A 25,435-nucleotide genomic window follows, 5' to 3' on the forward strand; every position below is an offset into this window, starting at 1 on the left:
TAGTTTGATTTAAAAGTATAAAAAAATCAGTTTAAGAATTTTTTTGGTCTTTGGCTCTTCAATTCCTGTTATCCTTTGAGTGACTTTATGTCATACCTAAAGAAAATGCATGCTGAAGTCCTTGTTGCTAATTGAGTTTTATAACCTTTAAGTTGAACTGAAGTTATTTGGACCTTAAAAAGCCCCTAGTCTGTAAGGTAATGAAGGATCAAAGTCTAAGGAAAAGCTGAAGTGACTCTTTAAAAATAGTGACATTAGAAAAATGTACATTACTGAATTGTTTATATAATGCCACGACTCAGAATTGCTTAGGTGCCTAAACTCATGCACTATGTCTGTTCCTGCTTAAAAACACTCAGGTATTTAAGTGGCCACATATTTTTAGAGCCTCTTGGTTGCAATTAAACACCTGCTTAAAGTGAGGTCTACACTGAAGTGTTCCTCTGAGTCAGAGCAAAAGTATCGAGCACTTTCCAGGACTGAATTCCAAAATTTTAATGAACATTCAACTAAAATGTTTAAATGATTAGATCTTCATACAGACATTTTATTGTCATCAGAGAAAAACAAAAACCTGCCAAGCACTGAAAGAGCCTGCTAACTTCCTGCAGACTTCTCTGCATCTGTGAAATGCAGCTCTGTTACATTTTCAGGGCTGGGTCTGCTTCTCATCACCCCTCTATAACATTAAGAGCACTGTGATACTTTCAGCTGCCTTGACTCCAATGTCACTGACTCAAGACAAGCACGGAGTCAGACCCAGCCTTTTGCTCCAGTAATTGCTGCACAACCTCATCCCACTGCTGCGGGACTGAACTGTTCATCAGGGGACCAGCCAACCACCCCCCATCCACCCTAAGGTGTATTTCAGCTCACAGCACATTTAAACCAGCCAACTTTTCCTAAGCGCTTCCCTAGCCTTAGTCAGTAAAAGGCCAACTAGACCTGTGCATGCATCTTGCTACAGCTGTTACAAGGGTGCATGCTCCTGGAGAAGGGCAGATGGTCGCTGCAGCCCCCTGCCCGAGCAGGTACTCCAAAGGGCTGCTGTGGTCCAGCATCAGGTGAACTTGCCCAAAAGGAATAGTTTTGGGTTTGGCTAGGCTGCAGGATCAGATCTGTATGCACAAGGCATGTAGATATGGCACTCAGAGACATGGTTTAGTGGTGGACTTGGCAGTGTTAGGTTTATGGTTGGACTCGATCATCTTAAAGGTCTTTTCCAACCTAAATGATTCTATGATTCTATGATCTACCTGGAGACATGCTTTGTGATGTGTCTGAAGACGATTAAAGACACAACCACCACTGTGTTATGGATCAGATGTGTTTATTCAGGAAAACACCCATGCCCCCAATATTTAAACTGCAATAATTAACATAGAACGATTTCGTTTTACATGATATAATTATTTTGACATTTCGTATGTGTCTATTGCTAAAGCCCCCAATGAACTGTCTCACAACACAGTCAGGTTTACACATGAAAAAAATACCCTTTAAATATAAAGGCTCTGCTATTCTGCACACAATTCTGCTTGCCAGAGGCAAAAGTTCTGCTCTTCTACCACTGTCAAGCTTGAGGAACTTGGTTGAAGCCCCTGGAATTACATTCATATAAAGTATTAAAAAATTGCATAAAATTCTCATTTTTAAACATTAAACTTCTTCCTCTAAAGCATAAGCTGTAGAAATACCTATTTTCAGATTGTTGCATATGCCAATATTCACTCATGTCCTTGGAGTTAGAGCTTCTGTCAAGCTCATTTAACTGTTCAAACAGGTGCGTTTTTTTCCCCAATTCTTCACACTTTGGTTTCCTTCTTTTCCCCTTTACTTTATATTTTATTTGCTTTTCCCCATCCACTTTTATGCAGAAATAGAGACTGAAAAATAGAAGCAAAGAGAGGAAGAAGCAGAATAATAGAAAAATAAGGAAATTAAAAATATGTAAACTGAAGGAATGAAAAAATTGTCAAACATTTACTAAACAGTTTTAGATGAGAAAACAGTCACTTCAAGTATTGAATCGGTGCCTAATTCCAAAGCGTTGTTCTCCCTCTATCAGTTCTGGACAAGTCCAAGCAATAGGTGCTGGTGGGAATGAAAATGACCTAAGCAGGCAAATCTCTTTCTTTTGCATCCATAAATTTAACAACTTGCTCAGTTGGCATTTGTGTTTTACCTTACAAACGTATTGTGCTGGAGAGCCCTGGGCTTCCCATCAGCTTCACGCAGCCTCAAAACACAGGCAGCACTCTGTGGGAAGCTGTAGAAAGTGTCCATGAATTATAAATCCACAGATTAAATAATCTTTTATTTATCTTGAATTGAATGAAGCTGTTGAGACCGAGGACCCGGTGACCAGACTGAGTAAAGACTCACTCAGCAGTTGATGATGTCTTATCGAGGCAGCTATTTTGGGTGTTCTGACTCACCTCCTGGAGGCTCTTGCTTCACAGTGGCTATAGAGGGAAATAGGGATCCTAAATTTAGATCCTGTGGACATGGCTGAAAGGAAATGGTGGGCCAATACTGCAGGATATGGCATCTCAGGAGAAACTGGTGACTTTACCCATGGTGTACAACATCCTCATCTTACAACAGAGGAGGGTGGATGCTGCCTGCAGCGAGCCCTTTGCAGCCCAGAGGGGATGCTGAGTGTGGAGGGGTTGAAGGCTCTGGCCCTGATGCAAATGTTGGGTTCTGGGGGCTCTCCACCTTCATTCTCCTTGGAAGCACCTGAATTTCAGAACATGCTGTGCTTCTTTGGTCTCTACCCTCCTCCACCCAAACTCTTCAAGCTCCTGGGATCAGTACTGAAAACAGAAAGCGGGAATTTAAATCATTTCAGCTGAGCTCCCCTGGGGGTTTGGGGCACTGCTGCAGAATGCATTCTTCCAAAACATTTTTCCATGACTCTCTATCCTCACAGTCCATCATACTTTGTTGAAATCGAGCCTATTATAACCATAAAAAGCCGAGGCTGGAAGAGGTTTTGCGGTCACTGAGTGCAACTCCTGCTGTTACAAGTGTTGCTCATCAGAATTTGCATTTTTACAGTTATTCCTCCTACAGAAGCTGCCTTTGCTTTGAGGTTTTCCCTTGCTATTTGCACCAAACACAAGTTGTATCACTTCCATTTTTTAAAGTCCTGTCAGTAAGGCTCAGTTAGAGGTCCCAAAAAGCAAAGGCTCCTTATTTATTTTGCTTTTTGGTTGGTTATTTGTGTTGAGTGGTCCCTTTCTTATTTTAATTGCAGGATAGGGTGCTTGAAAACAAATATTTTTGTATCTAATAGCATTATGAATAATAATATTAATTTAAGAGCATGAGCAAGTGACTGAGGCTTTTGCAGAATGCTGTTTGCTCTCCAGAGGAATCTGGGTGCATAAGAGGAGTGCAGGAGTGCAGCAGATCAGTGCACTATTGATCCAAGTGGGATCATAGGCCTGCTGTGCATTTTCAGGTAGCACGCAGGCCCTGCTTGGCCTGTGGCACAGTAAAGGATTTCTCCCTAAGTGACTATGATATTTCCTCCCTCTGGGAAGTACTGAAGAAAATAAAATTAAACAAAACCACAAGTGAAGTGAATGCAAAACTCCTAAGTCCCTCAGTAAGCACTTGTGTAGCCTAAATAATGAATCTGTGTCAGGTAAATCATGATCTAATTTTCAGATCTAAGCTTTGATGAGTTTGGGTTCAGGCCAATTTCACGGGAGGTGAAATCTAATTGCAAACCTGGATTCAAAGTCTTAACAGCTTTGGTGAAGTTCAGATCCAACTCTGTAATCTCTGATACTAAATTTGATCTGATTTTGGTTTGCTGCCCCCAGGCGAGCTTGGATGGAAGTGTATTGCATTGACTTCTATTTAAATCCCTACTAAAATTTTCTATGGCAATTAACAGCAGCCAGAATTAAGCCAATAATACGCATCTTTTTCTGTCAACCATGATTATGAATAATGGCATATATTAACTCCCATAGATGCTTCTTAGCCAAGCAGAAAACAGTTTAAGAGTGCAACTTTTTCATGTCTGAGAAGGGCCAAGAAACCTCAACAGAGCAGACTTGCTTGTGAGATTGCTGATGCTTCCTGTTTCTGGTCAAGTTAGCAATAGAGCATACGCACAGAAAGCCACACGTTTGCCACATCTGAGGACAAGGGGAGGAATTTTCAAAATTTCTCCGTGACTTCAGTGCTTTCAGTAGTGTCCCTTTTCTCATGGACTGAGCCCTGTGGTGGGGAACCAGAGCAGGGTCTGTAGGTCTGAGGTGCTCCTCAGAAGAGTGAGGATCCTCCTGCAGAAAAGCTCGTCTGCTGCAAATGGTGAAGCCAAGGCCATGGGAACAGGTTGTTCCCCAAAGTGCATTGCTGCTGATGCTGCTGAAAAGATGCGGCACTGTGCAAAGGATCAGCCTGGACTTTTTTTTAGTACAGGATTGTTGTCAAAAATGACCTGCTTCAAAAAACTAGGAAATAAGAGAAGGAAAAAGGATGAGAGAGTGAAGTGACTTGGAGTCTGCTAGAAAGCATGGAGGCTGCTGCTTGGCTCAGGGCCTTGTTTCAGAGAAAGCTATTTCATATTTTTATAACTGATGGCAAAATTGCAGACTATTAATGGGCTCTCTTCATGGCTATAATTTATTCTTATTTCTCAGAGGCAACAGATTAGAGGCCAGATTGCTTTATCCTGTGGTATTAAAAAGCCTGGGGCTGAGAATCTTAGCACTGCTTTGTCAGGATTTTCTCCATCTGGAAAAATAATAGAATAAAATCATCCTATGCAGAGAGCTTCCTTATTTTTTTAAAGAATGGTCTTTCTCTTTCCATTCAAAGCTTTCAGGGAAAGGCGGGGGGCAGGGGGGGTATGTGTGAGTAAATGCATGTTTTCATTCATTAGCTGCCTTTTTTATATTCAGGAGCTATGATTCCTGACTACCAGACTTGCTTAAACTTCTCTGGGCATTAGTCGTGTGTATTGAGGTGGAGGCACATAGAGGTTAAAAACCCTATTCAGAGACATGAAAGATTTATAGGGTCCGGAGGGGTGAGGAGATAACAGTGGAGATAACAATGTCAGAGGCAGAGTAAGCTGACCGTTATAAAAATAAATTTCTTTTCTTTAATGGGAAAAGAAAGAAAGAAAACATGGATTTAGTTTTCTTCTTTTCTTCCCCCCCCCCCCCCAACCATTAGTAGCAAAAGGAGTGTTTTTGTTTTCATCAAAACAGAAAGTAGGTATCTCCAGCAATGAAACATCAATTGCTCATGACCCTTTGAAAGTTTCTTGTGTATTTTGAAGTCACCTGGTCAAGAGGACAAAACCTCACCAATATGTACCATGAGTTTCTGGTGACATAACACAAGTAGAAAATTACTACTGTTAGGAGTATTTTGAGTGTGCTCACACAAACCAAGCTACATCAGTTGACAACATCAACCAAGCTTGAAAAATAAAACGCTTACTGAGTTTCTGAAGCCAGAAACTAAATCTATGACTAAATGTTTTGATGTGAACAGTTCACCAAGCTCTAATCATGTAAAGGAAAGAAGGTACAGGTACGCAAGGGGAAAAAGTTGGGTGTCAATGAAAATAGACCTTAGTAGGATCTCAGGGATGAAGGGAGAAGAGGAAAGAATGAACTGGTACCAGCTTTTGTAACTTTTTGGTCCCTTCCCTCCCCATGCTGTAAGAATTACATTTCAAGTAAATGCCTGTGTTACTGTAACTCATAGAATAAGAGGGCCTGAGATTACTCTTTTATCCTTCATTATCTAAGCTCTCCAGTAAGCCAAAGATGCTCAGATCACATCTATCCTCTGGACTGCCTGAAGACCAGAGCTCTCAGTTGAGGGCCAGGTCTGAAATTGTCTTTGGGAGAGTCTGAACCTCAGATCTAAGTCTTGGATTTTCAGAAAGTGCAGGCATTAGAGGTGTATTTACGCACCAGTGTGGTCTGGTGTCACACAGGGTAATGTCAAACAGGCAGGACAAGATTCGAGGAAAATGTATTCTAATAAACTTTGTTATGTGGCTAGATTTGCAACTAGATTGCTATTTAATATTTGTCATGAAAAGGTCTGGAAAACCCAATGAGAACAGAGGCTGAGCACTGTGCATATACAAAGTCTCTGCCCCAAAGAGCTTAATATTTAAATAGAAAAGATGGATAAATAGTGAAAAGGAAGACACTTGGAAGTAGATTGCATAAAGTGCATAGCAGAATGCAGCACAAAAATACCCTGTAGGTCCCAAATCTCCTGTGTCCTGTTCCAGAGTTTTAGCTACCAGCCTGAGAGTCAATAATTTCATCATCTTTGCTTTTGTAAGATCTACCCATAAATCTACTCCAGAGTTGTGGTAGCATGCTCCAGTTGTAAAGAAACTCTTAATTACAAGCTTTCATTGTCAGTTTTTTGGAAAGACCACATCAAAATACTACTCCATAAAATTCGGTTTAAAAGATTTCCTCATCTCCTGAGCACAGGCACCTTGCCAGTGGTCCGTTAGCCAAAAAGTCTCAATATTGCGTATTCTTCCCATAATCTAGTTACGTTTTAATCTGTGTTTACACAGTATTATTTTGAGGAACCACTGGCAGATCTGTGGGTTATTTGCTGGATAGTCCAACAACAATCCTACCCTGAGCCGAACCAGAGCAATCTGTCAGGTGTGGCTCTTGCAGTGTTTTAGGATTCGTTCTGGGACACTCACAAAGTTCCTTGTTGACCCTAGCGATGAGGTAAGATAGGAAATTTAAAACAAAGTGTTGCCTAGTAAAAGCAGGCTACTGTTGTTCAGAGAAAGATAAGTCTGGGCAGCAGTGGGAAGTCAGAGAGCTGCTCACATTTCATCGCTGTACCTCAAGACCCCAAGAACGTTTTCATTAGGAAGAGAAATTTCATTCAAGAATTTAGGATGATTAAGTGTTACTGATATTCGGTCCTTCACATTCAGGTATGTCAAATGGAGCTGGAACAAGGTCTTAAAAGTCTTTTCTTGGCACGTTTCTGATGCACACCATGTGGATAATGTTTGTCTGTTGACTTTGTCATTCACAAGGAGCTCTACCTTGAGGTCGGTGGGGCTGTTTGAGCAGCTAGGAAAATGAAAGTTCAAGTGCCAATAGATCAAGTAGAGGCCTTGTTCCCGTATCACCAGCTCTTCATTCTTGCACTGGATGTCTTCACAAATACCCTTCTCGACCAAGCTCAGTTTTGAACTGTTTATTGGATTGGACACTAGAAAGGAAAGCAAAGATATTTTAAAATGAGCCGCTGAGCTCTAGTGACCTGAATTCAGCCTTGTGAGACCTGCAGCAGTGTATTTCCTGGTAAATGGAGATACCTGTTCAGTGGTTTTCCTGCAGGAAGCTCCAAGAAAAGGCCCTGGTCAGATGGCTGGGAGTTCACACATGTAAGTGAGGTGTTAAAAAGTTCCAAGGACTTACACAGCCCTTGGGAAACCCAGGACAGGCAGATGCAGTGAAAATGGCCTTCTGCAATATTTAAAGGGAAGTAATGGAGATGTATATTCATGTGTTTGTGTGCAGAAGGTATCTCTTTATTTATTTTTCCTTATCAAGTTAAGAAAAAAAGTTTATGCGACCAGATAGGGGGTTTACCAAACACACCCACATTCAGGAAAGCAAAGGATTTTTTTTCCTATAAAATGCCCATTTGGTCAAAAAGCTATTTGCCACTAAAACCAGTTTGAATAACATGAACAGCCTGCTCTTTAGCCAGCTCTGCAGCCTCTCTTTGCCAGCTCTTGCCCTCCACTGGGCTCCCCACTGACCTCTCATGTACGCAGCGGCTCTCTTGGTCGGGACATTCTGTAGGATTCCTAAATAGTCTTCGGAGGTGTTCCCTGAAGGAAACAACAGATTAAGTGACCACTCCTGATTTTTTTGTACTGTAAAATGCCGTCAACATTTGGCGCCTCACTTATTTGCTATAACTGCGCTATGGACAAACTCCACAGCAGCAGCTTCAAAGCGACAAGCAGCAGCAGCTAGAAAGAACAGCATGTAGGAGAGATGAGTCTCGTTCCTTGGCTGATAATATCTGATTTGCACAGGGAATTCATGGCAGCGTCACTCTATTGGTAAATTTATAACAGTCTAAAGCTCTGGTAGATTGCAGCTATCAGTCCAAAAAATTGTATTCCTTATTCTCCTTCTTACAAACAGAAATTAAGTGCAGGTAAGCTTAATTTAACCAAATTATTTGCAAGGTGCAATTACAGAAATAAGCTTTTAAACATGAAACTGGAACATACTTCTGAAAATGGCTCTTTGGGTGCTTTTGAAATGTTGCTATGTTCTCTCACGGTTAAAATATGGATGTTGCCAGGACTTCAGACCCAAAAGCCGCCTGCTAGAGGAGCCGGGACAGCCTGGGTTCTACGTGCAGAGGCATAACGGCAGGGCAGGGGCACGCACACCGCCACACCGCGCTGCCGTGCCAAAGGCCGGTGTGTCTCACGGGAATGCCCCCAACACCCAAAGGGCCGGAGCGGGGAGGCGCCGGGGCTGCCCCGCCGCAGGGCGCCCGGCGGGGACGGCTCCTTCCCACGGCCGCGCCCGGGACTGCGGGCGGCCACGGCACCGCGGGCGGCCACGGCACCGCCTCCCGGGCCCGGCATCCCGGCACCGCATCGCAGTACCCCAGCTCCTGCATCCCAGCACCGCCTCCTGGCATCCCAGCTCCAACACCCCGGACCCTGCACCCCACCACTTCCCCTTGCATTTCACCTCCTTTCCAGCCACATTTCACCTGCCCATCTGCTCTGTGTAAACTTTTCCTCCTCTCACCTTACTGAGCATTCATTGAATGGCACTGGTTATTCCTCCTTTATTTTGTGGCTGTGTAGAGCAGAGTTTGTACTGCCCTGTGCAGCCCCCGGGCATATGGATACACAGACAAGGTATAGATTCAGGAAAACAGTGTATATCCCCGTGGCTGCAACCAGGCAGGTGAATGGTTATTTCTCATTGCATTGGCTCTCCTTCTGTACATCTCCTAGCCCTGCTGCAGCTGCAGGAGGGATGTGCATAGGGGCTCAGATGGGAGAATGGCAATTTCCCGTGTTTTATTCTACAGCTGAATATCAGGAATAAAGGTTGAAGGAGTTTCAGTAAAGCCTTACCAAATTATACTACCCTCTCCCAGAGCACACGAATCACCTAAGTTTTCCTGGTTTTCTGGTTTATAAAATCAGTATAAGAGTCACTCACCCCGCAAGGTCTCTGAAGAACCGGTTAATATACAAAACTAAATTCTACTAAATCCTGATGCTACTCCCTGGCATCAGATGACATATTTCTTGTTCCTTATATGAACAAGAAGGAGTTTACTAAATGCAGAGTGAGTCAAGGATCTTAACTTTCATAGGATTCCTGAAACTAAGAGTACAAGAGATTCAAATCTCCATACCCTTACAGTGTAATCAAATCAGCTTGGCCTGATTTTTAAGAGGTACTTGGTCAGGAGGATGAATAAATTAGGGACAAGCTGGTCCTGCACACACGTCCCCCTGGTTGGAGATTTCTAACATTGCACCCTTTGCACTCATACTGTTGGAGAAGGAGGCTGTGGATATCTTGAAAGAATTGCAGTCTTTCTCTGATTTTAGTAGTTGAAACACTTTTGAGGGAAGCAAGTGCTCACTGTGCTCCAAGAATGAGTAAGTAAGTCATGTATCAAAGTCCCTTGGCTGCACTGGAAATCCCCAAAGAAAAACCAAAGCCTACTTTCCTGATGTTAGTCATGTCAATATAGTGTTTTAGTGAGTGTACAGACACTACAGAGATGTGGAGATATGGCACAGGATAGGAGAAAACCCTTCTGGCCCTTAATTCATCTAAAGCTGATACAGTGGTAGCAACAGCCTCTGGCAATGCATAGTCGGCGCCCTGAGCCAAGTTGCATTACAAGTGTCCTGCAAAAAGGGAGAGTATTTTTACAGAAACTCAGTGGCCTTTATGGGGTTTACCCTATAAAGCAGAAAATCCCCTGCTGCTCAAGCAGACTTTGGAAGCTGCAGCCTTGCAACATCTGCTCAGCCAGCAAAATGCTCTGCCTGCACACAAACAGCCCGGTGCTGCCAGGAGCCCCATCAGTCATGAGCTGTCTCAGGGCACTCATGGCATCTCTGAAGATCTGCCCCTCACTGATCTAGCTACACTTTGCATTTCCAAAGCTGTACTTAAATTTATTGATGTCAGCAAGTTTTGTGTGTGTGTGTTTAAACCATTTATTTGGTGACATCAGCTGTGTTTCTGAGAAGGCAAGTTATGGAAAAAAATTGTTTTATAGAGACATTTCCGGTTCTCGCACTGCCGAAGCAGCTTATAACTGTTTTCTAGTTTTATTTTTCAAGTTGATTCTTTTATCTGAAACATTTCAGCACAAGCCAGGAGAGACTGAAATTACTAGAGTTTCAGGACTGATCGATGGATGTGTTCAATCGCACCGCCTAATTGGCTTTGCACCAGTAACAGTGTAAGCAGAAGTAATCCCACTGAAGTCAATAGGAGCTGAAAAATACTGTGAGAAGGAGGAAAAGCAAAGCCACATTTGGGACTAAGTACCGGAGAGACCGCATTAGTTTCATTGTCCGCTGTGATGCACGGATGCTGTAGAAGCACGGGCTGCTTGAAGGAAGCTTGCTGATGAGGAAGGAGTCGTTTAGGTTATTTTGTCCTAAAGGTAGGAAGCCATTTAGGCTATTTTGTCCTAAAGAAGCTATCAGGAGATAATTCACTTTTGTCTTCCTGACCCCTTTTACAATAAGATGAGCATACAGAGGGCACAACCCTGAGGAAAAGGGTCAGACTATTTCCATGAGCTTAATGCAGCCTTTCCCCACCGAGCCAAAGGGGACACGCTACAGGACTGTGAAATGGGACTCAGTGGAGCTGTGGCCTCACTGACATTCCCACGATTTCCACCTGTGGTGCAAAATGGAAAGAGTCTCATCAAAACACAACTGGACCTAAAGAGGCTGTGTCCTGCCAGGAGGATCCCAAGGGCTGTGGGACATGTGGATATACGGGCTGCTGCCAGCCAGGTCTGAGGAGATGTGGCTCTGCCTGGGGAACTCTCCTCACTGCCGGCTGCCTCAATTTCCCCACCTCTGAGATGGGTATAATGGGAGCACGGACAAAGGGCAGTGAAGCCAGGAGCTGCAAGTGGCATGCCAGAGTATAAAGTGTTGCTACCCAGACATGGAAAGCCCCTCAAATGGGGTTTTTGAAGCTTGTCCTAGTACCAGTCACCTCTTACAGTGATATTCCTCTGCAGTACATATGGCGTTACAACTAGCTGGAGGGTGAGTGTGGACAGGCACAAGGTCAAAAACCTGAACTTATCTTACGAGGTGAAGAAGTACGGGCAGGCAACAAACAGCTTTCAATTCCTCCATACCCCCCACCAATTTAAGTGCTTATAAAATTAGGCAAACAGTGATTTCATACATCTCTGTCAGCATGCCAGAATTAGCAAAACTTGCCTAATATTATTTTTCAGCAGCCACTGTCTGAAGTCTCCGTAGCTATCTTTAATCCCTCCTTCCATTTAAGTGTCCTGCAAACAGCTGCCGGCTGGTGCTGGTGGACAGTCCCAGCTGAGTGATGCTGTGACAAGTGCCAGCTGGGTGATGTCCTCTCCTGGGCTCAGTGGCAGAGCTGGGCTCTGCTTGTGGCTGTGCCGGTCACACATGCACCGAGTGCCTTTGGTCCTCGAGAGCCCAAAGACTGTCACTCTGGTTCTGTGCATTGAAAGGGAACTGAACTCATCTGGCAATGTAACCTCCTTCCAAAAATGTAAACTTTAGCAGTATCCCTTCCTTTCCTCCAAATTTAGGAAGAACCTTTTATGAACTCCTCATCACTGCACACCTGACTACTGCAAAACTTGTAGAGTTTAAGGCCAAAACTATTCAAGTCTCTAGCCTGCTTGTCAGTATAGCATAGGTCACATAATTTCATGAGCTATTCATATATATATATTCATCTATAACTTGCGTTTTAAGTATTGGAGAGACAGAAGATATAACATTCAGCATTTTGTAGCAATACTGGTCATCTCATTATTAATTAAATAAGCAACCAGCCCCTGTTATAACTAACTGGAATCTGTCTAGCTGCAGTTTCCTCCGGATGCTTGCTTAGGAGGATGCCTGTGCACTCTTTCTAGCATTTGCAAGCCCAGGCTTGCCAAAGTTTTTTGAACTGAGACACAGCTCATTTGCCCTGACCTCCTAAGAGCAGACAGAACCTTATACAGTTTCACATACATGCACACAAACACAGGCATGTACAGAAGGTGAAAACCCCAAAATCTATATGGTCTAAAGATGAAATATCCATTTCTGAAGAGCCCAGCATTGTGGGATTTGTGACTAAAACCCCAGCAATTTCATTAGTGTTGCACTGGGACAATTCCAGGCTGGAAGAGACCAGATTTAGTTGTAGAAGGCCAAACTGCACTTAGAAATATTGCTGTAAACCTGGAAAGGTTTGTTTGCTTCTCTGGCTTTAGCCTGATTTACTCTAGGGTGGCAACAATGTGAATGTCACTTGTATTATCTTAAGTTCTCAGAGCCAGATTTTTTTTTGGGAACCTATTTCCCATTGAAACTGTGAATGGGGTGCTGGATTTCCTTTCCTAGTCTGTCCATCAACTGCTAACAGATCTTACTGCCAGACAAATATATGTATAAATAGTGTGTGTGTATGTATCTGCAGGTTTTTCCTTCTGTCAATGAGAACAGGTTTTGGTATCATGTTTTTGTAGTTCAAAATAACAAGAAAAGCCATCAGTCCAGGATTCTAACCTTTATAGGAAACGAGGCTTGGAGAAGACAGTGAGGAGACGATGAGGTCTGAACCTCTCCAGACACTGGCAGATCATAAATTTCTCTGTGACTTAGTTTCCCTCTAAAAAATGAACCCAACAATAATACCTCTCTGGCCCATATTAATATATAATTTGATATTTATGAAATGTGGATGAGTTTCCACAGAGAAATAGTTCCACAGAAAGAACATTTCACAAACATTTAGTTCATAATGAATTTAATTCTTTTCCTCTCTTGCACAGAGGTTTTGAGGAGACTGATATTGTTTCTCACACAAACATTTAATTAGATGACATTGCATCGCTCTCGGCTACTGCTTGCAGATTCCTGCAAACCCATCCATTGAGGACTGACAGCTGAGTCAGGAACGTAAACCTTCTATAAATCTGCTTTAGTGCCCACTGGTGTTTAGCTAATAATAGAACATAATCTCATTGGAAATCTATATTAAATCATCGTGTTTTTCCTGCTTTAATATTACAAAATTAATTCAGAGTTGTAGCTGTGTCTGGACCACTGTCCATTTGCATTACAATACAGTCTCTGCCTGAGTGAACCCCAGCTGTTCCCACTAGCAGTCCTGCATCCCCAAGATGTTTTGCACAAGTAGGTACTGACACAGGGCTGGAGCAAGGCTGAGCACCCAGCTGGCAACTTGGCAGTGCTCATTTTTTGCTTGCTTGCCCATTTTTGCAACTCAGGGCTTTGAAGCCCTGTTGTGAACAAGGTGGGTACAAAATACATCTAAATTATATTATCAACATCTGGGCTGCCTGAGAGGCAGACACATAACCAAATCTAAATCCACAGCAACTTCAGCCTCACCACAGTCCCCATCCTGAAATATTTCTTATGTTTCTGTTTCTTCCTGCTCCGCAGCTGCTGGATGGGAACTTGCAGCAGTTGCTGCAACTCCCTGCTTAGAAGCCAACAAGCAATGCCTGGCAGTGTATGACAGACCTCCCTGCTGAGGGGCCTCAGTAAATTACCCGCTGGGATATATTAATCAATTAGCCCTGCTTTATGCATTTTAAGAGAAAAAATAAAAGGCTATTGTAATTCGCTCATGCTTCAATGCTCTGTTACCCTGCCAGAGACATACAATAGAGACTGATAGGCAATGAGGGGTGGGCTGGTAGAGCACTTACACCCGTTGCAAACAGCTTTCAGCAACTCTTCCTGCCTTGTGGGGTTTCTCTATCATTCCCTCCTTTGTCTTTCACTAATGGCATCATCTCAGATTTAGCAGCAGAATTCAGAGCAAGAGGGTGCCTGTAATTGACATTGACGCAAAGCCAGAAAGGTTTCTGGCTAATGAAACGGCATCTTGTACATTCCTGAAGGGAGCGTATTTCTGCTGCCTGGCACCTGCCAGTTATTGATGAGGATAAAAAGCAATTGGTACAGATTGCCTGACAGGAAATTAAATATATATATTTATATATATATTGCAATGCACTTTTGGATTAGTGAGACCTCTCCTCCCTGCCCTGGCAATAGCAGTATTGCTCATGCTTTGCTTTGAAATAATACTGACCTACAGATGCAGTCTCTGTGGCTCCTCCTCTGTCAATCACTAGACTCCACAGCAACAGCTTTCACTACCTCTTCCTAACTGGTGGTAAAACTCAGCCATGAAAACCAGCACAGTTCTGGTTCTGAGAGGTTAACTTCTCTGAGGTTACACTGGTTTACAGGAGCCGAGATTCTGCTCTGCGGCTGTAACGTCTAGCAGCTGCTGGGAACTCTCCGTCATCAACAGGGGACCGTGGGCAGCGAGGCTGATGTTTTGCAGCCCATTAGGTTTCCAAAGCTCCTTTTTGGGCACCTTTTGGGACGCACTGGAGTGGGGCTGTGATGTGACTGTCCAAATGCCCTTATCCAAATCTGCTTTGTATGTTCAGACTCTGCTTTTTTTCTGAGGAACTTCAGGTACAAAAATAAAGAACTAGAAGGCTTAAGAAAGACTTAAAAAGACTTAAGGAGCTACTTAGGTTGATAGAGAGAAAGCAATATGTGCTTCGGATGTCCTAGAGACACCCTAAGGGGAAAAGAAAATCCCTCCAGGTTACAGGAATTTTAAAACATGAAAAATGATGGTTAGGCAAGATGTGAAGTTCTCAGAAAGGACACAGTGACATGCAGGGACTACTTTGAGACCTGTGGGCTATGAAACAAGTCCAATACGGAAAAGTCCTGAATTAAAAAATTATCCAAGATAGAGTATGCATTGCCCAAATGATGCATTATGTCACCTGTGTGCAAAAACGCAGCTGCAGAAAAGATGGTTACATGATTGGGACTCTTTGGACCCTGAACTTCAATTTCCCATTCTGCCATTGCTTCTAGATGAACCCTGTACTTCATTTTTCCCACCTGTAGAGTGGGAGGCAATGGTATCTCCAGTCCTCCAGAACTGAGTATGAACTTGTATTTGCAAGAAGTCAAAATACTTGGTGCTAAGGGCCGTGTAACCAGGGAGGCAATGTCAATGAAATAAATAATGCTCCTCCTGATTTACGCTAAGGAAAAGCAGAATCTTGGTACACTGCCTCTGCTAGTCTAGTTAGATGTTTTTTTCCTATTTCAGGCTCCCTGTGCTCATAGTCTGCCTGTTGTAATTCCTTGCTCTGTGCCTCTTGCTGTTGTTCTCCACTTGTCCCGTCTAGACCTACCCCTTCGCTTCTCCCTTTTCCCCACAAACCAGTAGGAAACACAGGACTGCTCCAGGCTGGAGGAGTACAAGGGGAGTTTCAGTCGTTTTTAAATATGTGCCAACACATTTGCACCCATGCCTTGTGAAGATGGGGACGTTATGCCCACATGTGCAAGAGCCAGCCCTTAAAATAAGACCTAATAGTCAGACTGATGTTCATATCCTCTGGCAAAAAGGTTCTCTTGCAAAGATGCCTCAGGGCAGATTCAGACATACTTGTTATTTCCTCAGCCATGTGCACGTTTCCGGAGGTACCGAGTAATTTGAAAGCTTTTTTCTTCTTTTTTTTTTTTTTTTCCCACTACCTTGAATTTTCACCAAGAAGAGACTTTATGTGAAATGTTTGAAAGAAGAGACGTTTATGTGAAAAGTGCACAAAAAGATGTGCACAACTGGCTTATTTGTGTTCCCGGGCAATATTTGAGACAAATAGCATGTATAGTCAGTTTAGGTGTCTTACCTGTCCTGATAGGTTTTGCGATGCCCTCCGTGGCAGGATTAGCTGCCTGAAAGAGAAGCGAGAGAAGGGATGGTTATTCTGGGAGCATACCCATGTTCAGGTATGACCCTGCTTTAAAAGTGGGTCTGAAAAGTTTCCATTGCATGCTATGAAGGCAATACACAGCCTGATGCACAGGGAGCCAGCGCGAGGCACTACAGAGCGTATGGCTCCTATAGAGCCTCACAGGTCAGTGAGGGATTGCTGTGGAGCAAACAGCTCCGGCAAGCTTTCTGCACTCATCCAAATATCATTCTCAGTCATCCCTCATGACTGCCCTTTTTTTCTACCATAGAAAACCTACATTTCTGACACAGCCAGCAATTCTCTCAGTGCAGTAAGAAATGTGTGGTTTTTGTTGGGGCTGTTTTGGAAGCATAAGACCTGAAAACCTCACTCTGTGGCTTGCAAAGCTTGGAGAAGGTAGGACAGATTGGGACTGGACACACTTGAGAGCCAGTGTCCATCCCTGGGAAGTCTGTAACTGGATGAAAATAAAAGCTGTAGAGCTCCAAGCCCCCAGGTCTGAGACTGACAGAGGTGTCCTGCTTCATCTCTCCTGCTACTTATTGCTGGGATGTAAACCCAAGGGTCAAAATGGCACGGGAAATTGTCCTCAGTCAACATAGCCTGAGAATTTCTCTGGAAACATGCTCCAAGTATGAAATATGGTAGGCTTCATCTATGGTCTTGCTTCTGTTTTATCACACCTCTCTGCCATCCAAATATACAACCCTGAAGCCTGTGCTTGCTTGCATATTACTTCCACACAAGTCAAGTCACTGGCAACTCATAAACATTCATCAGTGCCCTTGAGGAGCAAACAAATTCTCCAACAGCCAAGGAAAGATACTGAGAGTGCCTCAGTGCTTGAAACTCTGTGTCACGTCCCTTCACTCACACACACCAGACAGTCCCGCATTGATTTCAGTATCAGGGAGTGGGTTTTGCTCAGGCTAGCCTAAACCAGCTCCTCTTATCTGGATACCAATTACCTGGGCTAATTGTGCAGGCTAACCAGGCCAGGCCCAATTTACCATAGAATCATAGAATCATAGAATCATAGAATATCTGGAGTTGGAAGGGAGCCATAAAGATCATCAAGTCCAACTCCCTGCTCCTAGCAGGACTACCTAAAACTGAACTGTATGACTAAGAGCATTGTCCAGATACTCCTTGAACTCTGACAGGCTTGGTGCTGTGACCACTTCCCTGGGGAGCCTGTTCCAGTGACCAACCAGGATGTTCAAGGAGAAAGCTGGGAAGCTGGTATCAGCTTTAGCAGAACATCTAATGGCTCCTGGGAGAAATGAGGCATACCATGCATGTGGTGGGAGACAACTTCATCCATAGTGGTCTTAAAAGATAAGCACTATATTTCTGTGTAGAAATAGGATGATGTGTGGTGTGGAGAGAAGGAAGATGTTTGGACAGTGAGAGAAGCCATGTTTTGTCTGTTTGTGGTACTTCATTCTAGCCTTAAATCTTCAAGAATACTTTTAGACTTTGGCCCAATGTGACCATGTTTTCAACCATGGCTGAAGTGTAGAGCTGCACCTGCTCCCAGCAAAGCAATGTTATCCTTTGGTCTAATGCCAAAATGCTGTGTTCTGCAGAGATGGCATAGGTGCTTCATAATGTGGGTATCTGTAATAGATTTGTTCATTTTCTTTCCCCACACCTATGTAACACAGGGGAGAAGTTATCTGTTGAGACAGTATTTCTCCAGGTGATCTTCCTAAGCTGTACAGGAAGGCTGCTGGATTAGGAGAAGAATGGGAACCTAGAGCTGTACTTTGAAAAAACAGGCATTTCCAAGGTTTTTGGTCCCCTACACGACATACTGCTTTGCAAACTCTCATGCATCCTCTGCACATGTATCATCAAACGTGGGACTGAGAACAGTCTCAGCTGAAAACACTCCCAAGGACCATCTGCCAGAGCTTCTCGGCTCCTGTCTTGGACCCTTGCACTGGGCTGTCCCTCTCACATGCACTCAGGGTGCAGGGAAGCATGACTTTTCAATGCAATCTATGAGCATTTCTGCCCTCGGCAGAGAATTAAAGGCATTTTTGCATGAGAGAAAGGGGATATTCTGTCCCCAACTAGATTATGCTAAATGAAATGAGACAGCAGATCCACTGCTGCCTGTAGAGAAGTGTTTGGTAAAGTGATTGAAACATTATGATCAGTGAGATGTTCACCTTGCCGCCCTCCTTCATAGATGGTGTGCAGGACAACGCTGATGGCTCACAGCTTGCTTTGTAATCAGGGCAACAGAAACAAAATTAAAATGTACTAATGTATCGTGTTCTCACCTGGGAAGTCTCCCAGTGGGCAAAACCAGCAGATACTAATACAATTTATTTTAGTGACAATTGAGTAGATATTCGAATAAAATTTTAGAGCTTGCTTTGAAATATTACTGGCATTACTTCTTTCTTTTCTAACAGCAAAAATATTGCATGTAATGCTGTAATTTGGAATGCAAAGAGGCACACCGTAGGAGCCCAAAGAGATTAAATTCTACAGTGCCAGCTCACGAAGAATTCATGGCAATATGAATTTCACCCTGTCTGGAGTGATCTGGGTGCTGATGATGAAGGATCTCAGTCTTTACTGAGCAGGCAGAGTAATTTGAGTTTGCTTCGTTAGAGAAAATGGTAATCAGGTGCCAGTGAAAGTAATTTCTTTCTTCTTTCCCTTAATCATTTTACAATAAATTTTCCCAAGCTGAGACAAAGTGGTGCTGCTAGAGGGCCATTCTAATGTCCTGTGTCAGAACTGTGAATATTCATTTAACCAGAGGTCTCTGGAGTGTGTATCCACCTCTAGAAAGTCCAAGAAAACATCCTGAAACCACAGTCCCTCAGAAACTGGCCTGGGATCTGCTTAACTAGGTCCAGGGCTCCTCCAAGAGCATGTCCACACAGCAGCTCTGCATGGACGAGCTCTTTGGCTTGCTGACCTCGAAGGAAGCTTTGCAATTTGAAAAAAAGCCTCAAGGCTCTCCCATGTTTCTGCTCAGCCTCAGACCATCATTACGCGTCTCTGGTTGGGGGGCGAAGGCAAGCAGTGGCACTTTAGGTAGGTGGCCTTGAGTTGCCAAGAGGAAAAGGTAGAAACTAGACATGAAAACTCCAGAAAGCGGAGCGCTGTCCCTGAAGCTGATCTGATAATCAGCATTACAGGAAACAGAGCTCTGTGTGAAATTCAGTTTTTCTAGTACCGACAAAACCTATTAATGTGACACCTCTAGACAGCAGGTGACTGTCACTGTACAGAATACCGATGGCAAGAATTGGAACAGCACAGTTTTCTTCTAAAATGCCACAGTGGTTTTCCTGTGGTGTTCAACAAGTGGGAAATCTGCTTTCAGGGGCAATTTTCAGTGAGGTTTTTTTTTTTTTTTTTTCTTTTCATTTTAGTCAGGGTTGTCCACCAGAGGGGGCCAATAGGCACCGGTTGAGGCAGCCCGTGGCAAGATTATTTTTAAGCAGACATAAATCACCAAATAGCTACTGCAGGAACATGCTCGGTGCTGTAGGAGCGATTCCTGGTTACAGCAGTCCCACTGCTAAAGGGGTTTTATATTTTTGACTCCAGCAGCCTTGAAGACTAGATCAGCAAATACAAACGTCAGCACAGACTCTTAGCATTTGCCATGCTGGTGCCTTAACTCTGCTGAAAAGATTTGCCCACGCAGTCTGGTGGTTAAAAATGTGAAGTCTACAAAATCCAGAGCAGTGATGGACCATCTCAGATTATGGACTTTGGACATTCACACAGAATTTGTTCATAGAGGTAGGTGGCCTAGGTGTCTGATACAGCATACTTTGCAGTACAGCGTAAGATTTGCTAGGGTCTGTATGTCTTAAAATTACATTTGTCTAGTCCTTTCTGTCCCATATGCTTTCACTGATTTTACATATATCTCTCTATATCTACATATATGCATATATATACATATAACCAGCAGCAGTGAAATGCAGCAGGCAGAAGGGTGGAGGTTTTAGCACTCTTATAACAGTGTTAAGAAGAAAAATGAAGGCTATAGACCATCATACAGAGACTTCTTATTCCAGAGAAAAATAAAGTCACTTGTGAAAGATCAAGACAAGTGAAAGGCCTGAAGCCAAGGGTTTCTGCAGATGAAAGCCGAAGAAATGAACTGACTTCAGCACAGCACATAGTTAGTTCCAAAAAAATGTAGTCTAGTTCCAAAAAAATGACATTTCCCAGGTATGACACTGATGTGCTGTGCCACCCTTCTTGAAAACAAAGCGTAAAGGAAATTTCTTGAGGTGTTGGAAAATGGGAGGGGGAGGGGCTGGACAATATGTATTAGAAGTGCTGTAAGATTCAGAGAAGTGGCTTTGGAATCATAGTTGCTTTTACGTTTTGGTCTTTCATGTTGGATTTCCCTTATTAAGAGCATCTAGGTTTTGGGTGATGCAAATGCCTTGTTTCTACACAGTTTGATTTTCCCTTTCCAATGTGTCTTCCTTCATTTTAAACTAGGCAAATGTAAATTCATCAAAAGCAAATAAGCAGCCAGCTTCCATGTACCTGCAATGGGGCTAGGGGACTCTGTGATCTGCTTGCCGCCAGAAGCCTCCTCTTAATGCAGTGGTACATGAGACATGGGTCACAAGGCCTGCATTGTCCCTAAGATGCGCTAACACTGCTTTGGACAGAGGAAAATAAAAATTATTATCTCAGCTCAGCATAGGGAGGGCATGAAGTTGCCCCCATTGCCCCCATGGTCAAGGATCACTCACATGATCTGGCTGACAAAGTCTAGAGAGAAAACTAGATCATCCCAAGAGGCTGATCACATAAAATGTTGGTCCTCTCTTGAGAAGTTACAAAGAAAACAAGCCAACTGATGATGCTCTACTCCCTACAGCAACAGGACTCAATAGCCACAGGGCTCCAAGTACAAGAACCCCCCCCCAGACCTCCTGTCCTGGAGCTGCTGAAGTCAATACTATAAGATGCTCAGCCCAGTCACAACTGTATTTACCAAAGGAGTTTGTGCCTAGCCTTATGCTGACAGTGTGACCATGAGCTAAAGTGTTTTTGGAGCAAGACCTGGAGTTTCTTGAGGAACCTGTTTCACAGAATCAACGCTTGTTCCCTGGTCTAGAAATTCAAGACAAGTCACGGATGAAGAATGACTATGCTGCTTCTGAACTGGGGGTCTTTCAGCTCCCTGTGAACAAGAACAGAAGTTATGCTTTTACTGCCAAACTCCTCTTGCAGCATAAAGTTGCTGCTTGATTTTATTTGTGTTTCTCACACACCTCAGCTTCCTACTTTCTCCTTCAGCCAAGCTCGTTTCCAAAGCAGCTGCAATAATGTCATTACTCTTTTAAATGAAAACCTTGACTCTTTCAGTAATATTGTTCCTCTGGCAACTAGTGTAACTGTGTTGATCCTGATGGAGACGTAATTTAATGCTTACTTTCATAATAAGTACAAATGAAAGCTTCATTATATAGGAAAGCTGTGGCAATTCTGTAATTACCCAGGCTGTTATTTTAAAGATTTCCCTTAATGTCCCACTGTTTATCACTTGAAAACCCCCATGTCTCATTCTAACTGTGCCCAAAATGCTTCTCTTTTGGAAGAATGCTGATTTCAGGTAAATGACTCCTCTCTGGTGCAACTTAAAGACATATCAGTCAAGCCTTCATGGTTTAATTTCTGGGTAATGTGCATGCACAGGCACACCAATTGCACAGGGTAAATTTAGTAAGAGAAAATATTGAGCTGAAAGATCATGTTTTGTTTTCCATGGCCAACTTCCTCCAGCAGCCCCGTGCTGGTGCTGTGATTCTATGTATAGTAGTGGAGGTACTTCAGCACTTAGATATTTGCAATAGGATTTCAACGCCCATAAAACTTCTAACCTGTCATTTTACCCCGGTAAAGTTCATGGCAATGTTCCTGATAAGATTAGAAATGCACTTTTTACATTCACCACCACCTGTACCACTGCCCTGGCTGTAACTGTCTCACTGATTCCCCATTCAACTCCAGATCCACTTGAGGGCAATCCTCTTTATTTTAAGAAGGAAAAAATGTCTGTAGGCAGAGAGAACAGTTGTTTTTGTCAGACCTTGCCTCACTTATATCCTTCAGTCATCCTTCCTATAACTCTACTTTTGCATTAAAAATCACACCCAAGAACAGGACTGACAAAAAAATAGGGGGATGGTCAGCCACTTTGCCCCTATCCAGTGCTCTGGGTAGTTCCAGAGAACTCTGCTTCACCACAACATGGTGCATCCCAGCAGACAGCACCACACAGTGTCACACATACATAGAGATGTGTTGTGTCCATTACTAAAATTTATCAATATTTCAGAGGAACACATGTAGACACTACCAGACCAGACCGTCTTGGACAGTGGTCACTCTTTTTAGACGCGACAGGAGGCACATATAAAGCCAGGTAGCAGACACTGAGGCACTGATCTATCTTCTCTCCACCTCTCTGCCTAACTAGGCAGGACAGAGGGTGGCTTGCATCTTGGATTATGAGCTTTCCACTTCCATTTACAGAGTAGAAATTGCATGCTAGAAGTTAAGGCTGCCCATGGAGAAAGGTCTTCTTTTTTGGAAAGTTCTTTTTCCTCCCACTTTGTTTCATAGAACTGATTTTCTGGCCACAGGACAATTTTTGGAAAGCAGTAGGTTAAAAAAAAAAAAAAAAAAAAAAAAAAAAAGAAGAAAGAAAAAGCCAGTTAATAAAGTGAGAAATTGCTTACCTTCCTCTGAACGACTAAGACCATGATGGTGGCTAATGCAAAGACGAGCAACGCAACAAGAGTAGCGATGATTAAATACAAACATGTTTTGTTAGTGGCTCCAAGCCTCCTTGAAACGGTGTCTTCATTCACATGCATGGCTGATTCATGAGAGTCCTTCACCTGAAAAAGTGTTTGCTCTTGTGCTGAGCACATTCTTATATAGCTCTCAGGGTATGGCTCTGTATCTCCTCTTGATCAGGTTCAAGTTGCAGCCCATCTCTGTTCCTGGCAGGATTTTCCCCCTTCATCCTGGCTCATGTGATCTGGAAAAAAAACTTCATCACTTGTAGTACAAAGAAAGAGGGACCTGGGGGCGTGAAGCAGGACGCAGCTGTGAGGAGGGGAAGGAGCTTCATGTTCTTGATCAGGGATTTCGTGATGGCAGTCTTGTATGCCGCATTGGAGGTTTCTGATGTCAGAAGGTGAATAGTTACCAAGATCAGTTGTCCCCTGCCCTGTCACCAGCTTTCTGTGAAATGGAGAGCTATGCAAATTCTGTTTCATTTTATACTCAGTGCAGCTACAGTTTGGTACAGTAAATCACCCCAGAGCTCTGTCTTCCTGTTGCACAGAGTAACCTCTTCTTATTCCCAGTAGTGTCCCAGAGCTCCAGAGCTCTGCGATCAGAGATGACCTAGGCTTTGAGTTTGGTGACGGTAGCTCCTGCCTGTGAAGGTCTGGGTAAGATTTTCATTGCAGTATTTCATAGAAGTGTGTCAGGAAGACATGTTTGATGCAGGCTGCAAGGTCTAGGCAGAGGCACAGAAAGAAAGCAGTCACATCAAAGCTGCTGAAAGCTCTGATGTGCTCACAGAGGGTGTCTGTATTCACCTTCCTGCCTTGGTTTATTTGCAGCTAGTGAATCAATGCTTGTTTTTATCCTGTCCACAAGCCTCTCCTCTGTCCTAGCCTGGTACCATCACCCAGCCATGGGGTTTCTTGCAGGACCTAAATGAGATTTCTTCAACTGGAAATATTCCTACTTCATTCCACTGTGAAAGCACCAGCCATTCCTACCCCTGCGTTTTTTTATGTGAGACAACTCCTTGCTTTCTGGCCAGTCCAGCCCTGAAGACACGGGTGTTTCTGAAAATTTTCACAGTTAGATGTGTGTCCTCTTTTGATTCATATCAATGCAAGCCAGTTAACTCATGTAAAATGATCAAAATGACAAGGAGTATTATTTGTCTCAGCTATTCCCAGTTTGGTAAAACAAAGATACCAGAGAGGCTGAACAGGATCTTATCACTGGTCCCTCTAGCTCAACATCTCTCCTTCAGTAGAGAGCAGCAAGAGATGTCTTGGGAAGAATATCAGAACACAAAAAGCAGGTAGAGTTATTTATTGAGTTTAATTCTCTAGTTTCCTCTGATTTGGGCTTGTGGGACTCCCAGACCAGAGGTAATATCTTTCTATTTTAATCCAATTCTTCTTTACACCATGAGATTAAAGGGTCTTGGCATCTTATTATTATTACTACTATCTCAATAAAATCACTAGAGCACAGCACTACAAAAGCTTCTATAGATTTCCAAAATAGTGTTTTCAGAGCATCTCTTATCGCCGTGGAAACAGGCACAATCTATTTTAATCAGAGACAAAGGGAAGCAGCCTCCTCTCCTTAAGGATGAGACAATAGCGTAACATGCTTGGTCAGGGCTTCCTCAGGAAAGCTGTCACTCAAGCCTGACAGGTTGGATGAGATGGATCCTCACCTGTTGGGTCCCACCTGGTCAATGCAAAACCTGGGGCAGCTGCTAGCAGCAGTGTTTCTCACTCACCCTCGTTTGTACTGGAAATTAATCTTGATTTGCAAGGGAAAGATTTAGGCAGTCTTGCCTGTGAAAGTTCATTTGACCCCTTAAAGCAGTCAGTCCTGCAGAGCAGCAAACCCACCTTTTGGGAAGCAGAACATGGAGGTCCCCTAACACCATCATTGCTCCCCAACCCTCCTTGACAATGTGACAATTCTGAAATGCAGGAAAATCCAAATTACAAAGATCTTGCAGTGACTGGCAGCATCTACTGTTCTTGAAAAGACTCTTTCAACATCTCTTGCTCAGGGCTGAGCAGATACATACTCCAGCAAGGAAGATGATTTTGGGGAGAATAATGGTGATGTAATTTTAAGGATGTCACATCATGCTTGGTGTCATGAGGAAGGCAAGGCCCTCTGCAAGCTTGTAGGCTTTTGTGGTTGCACATGGATGTGCACAGTCAGCTCTTCAAACCGTAAAACACTTGTGCTAAACTTACCTATAAGTAGACAACCAGATACTGTAGTGGTGATGACTACAAAAGAAAAAGAGAACAGTGAAGGCCAGGGAGGGAACACAGGACAAATTCGTCCCCTGTGTAAACAAGTGCAACCCAGCTTAAATTTGGCCTTTTACTTTCTAAGCTAAATTTGGTTAGCCCACCAGTACAGCATTGGAAACCCACAGAGTTTAGTGAGTTGGAAATGTTGAAATCTGCTGGGAAGGACACATAATAATATATAGGAGCACAGAGCACCCACACATGCAGTGATA

The 25,435-nt window shown here is 43.3% G+C and overlaps 1 protein-coding gene and 1 long non-coding RNA gene across 3 annotated transcripts in view; one reads left to right on the forward strand and one right to left on the reverse strand.

Annotated features, from left to right (window-relative positions):
* Positions 1-1,321: 1,321 nt before the first annotated feature.
* Positions 1,322-23,650, reverse strand: TNFSF8 (TNF superfamily member 8). Of its 2 annotated transcripts, XM_087752817.1 has the most exons (5): positions 23,339-23,650; positions 22,863-23,167; positions 16,048-16,093; positions 7,805-7,876; positions 1,322-7,248 (listed from the first exon to the last, which is right to left on the reverse strand). In XM_087752817.1, the coding sequence occupies exons 2-5, from the start codon at positions 23,055-23,057 to the stop codon at positions 6,851-6,853; spliced, it is 711 nt and encodes a 236-aa protein (XP_087608943.1). In that variant the 5' UTR covers positions 23,058-23,167; positions 23,339-23,650; the 3' UTR covers positions 1,322-6,850. The 2 variants fall into 2 exon arrangements, with proteins under 2 accessions (XP_087608943.1, XP_009474118.1); XM_009475843.2 differs by having other exon boundaries at positions 22,863-23,650.
* LOC148056214 (uncharacterized) overlaps positions 19,642-25,435 on the forward strand; it is a 28,444-nt gene continuing 22,650 nt past the window's right edge. The window contains exon 1 of the long non-coding RNA XR_015703677.1: positions 19,642-19,890. This is a non-coding gene — a long non-coding RNA (uncharacterized LOC148056214). The remainder of the gene's footprint in view (positions 19,891-25,435) is intronic.

The sequence above is a fragment of the Nipponia nippon genome, unplaced genomic scaffold (genome assembly GCF_047370975.1).
Source record: "Nipponia nippon isolate SJK-2023a ecotype South Korea unplaced genomic scaffold, ASM4737097v1 scaffold_16, whole genome shotgun sequence".
NCBI classification, from domain to species: Eukaryota; Metazoa; Chordata; class Aves; order Pelecaniformes; family Threskiornithidae; genus Nipponia; species Nipponia nippon.

What these genes read in the sequence shown, in the direction of transcription:
- TNFSF8 (XM_087752817.1), bottom strand. Translation starts at nt 23,057, where the DNA reads ATGTGCTCAGCACAAGAGCAAACACTTTTTCAGGTGAAGGACTCTCAT. An exon ending in TCTTAGTCGTTCAGAGGAAG is followed by an intron (nt 16,094 to 22,862) that starts GTAAGCAATTTC and finishes CTTCTCTTTCAG; the next exon opens with GCAGCTAATCCTGCCACGGA. An exon ending in AGCCGCTGCGTACATGAGAG is followed by an intron (nt 7,249 to 7,804) that starts GTCAGTGGGGAG and finishes TTTCCTTTCTAG; the next exon opens with TGTCCAATCCAATAAACAGT.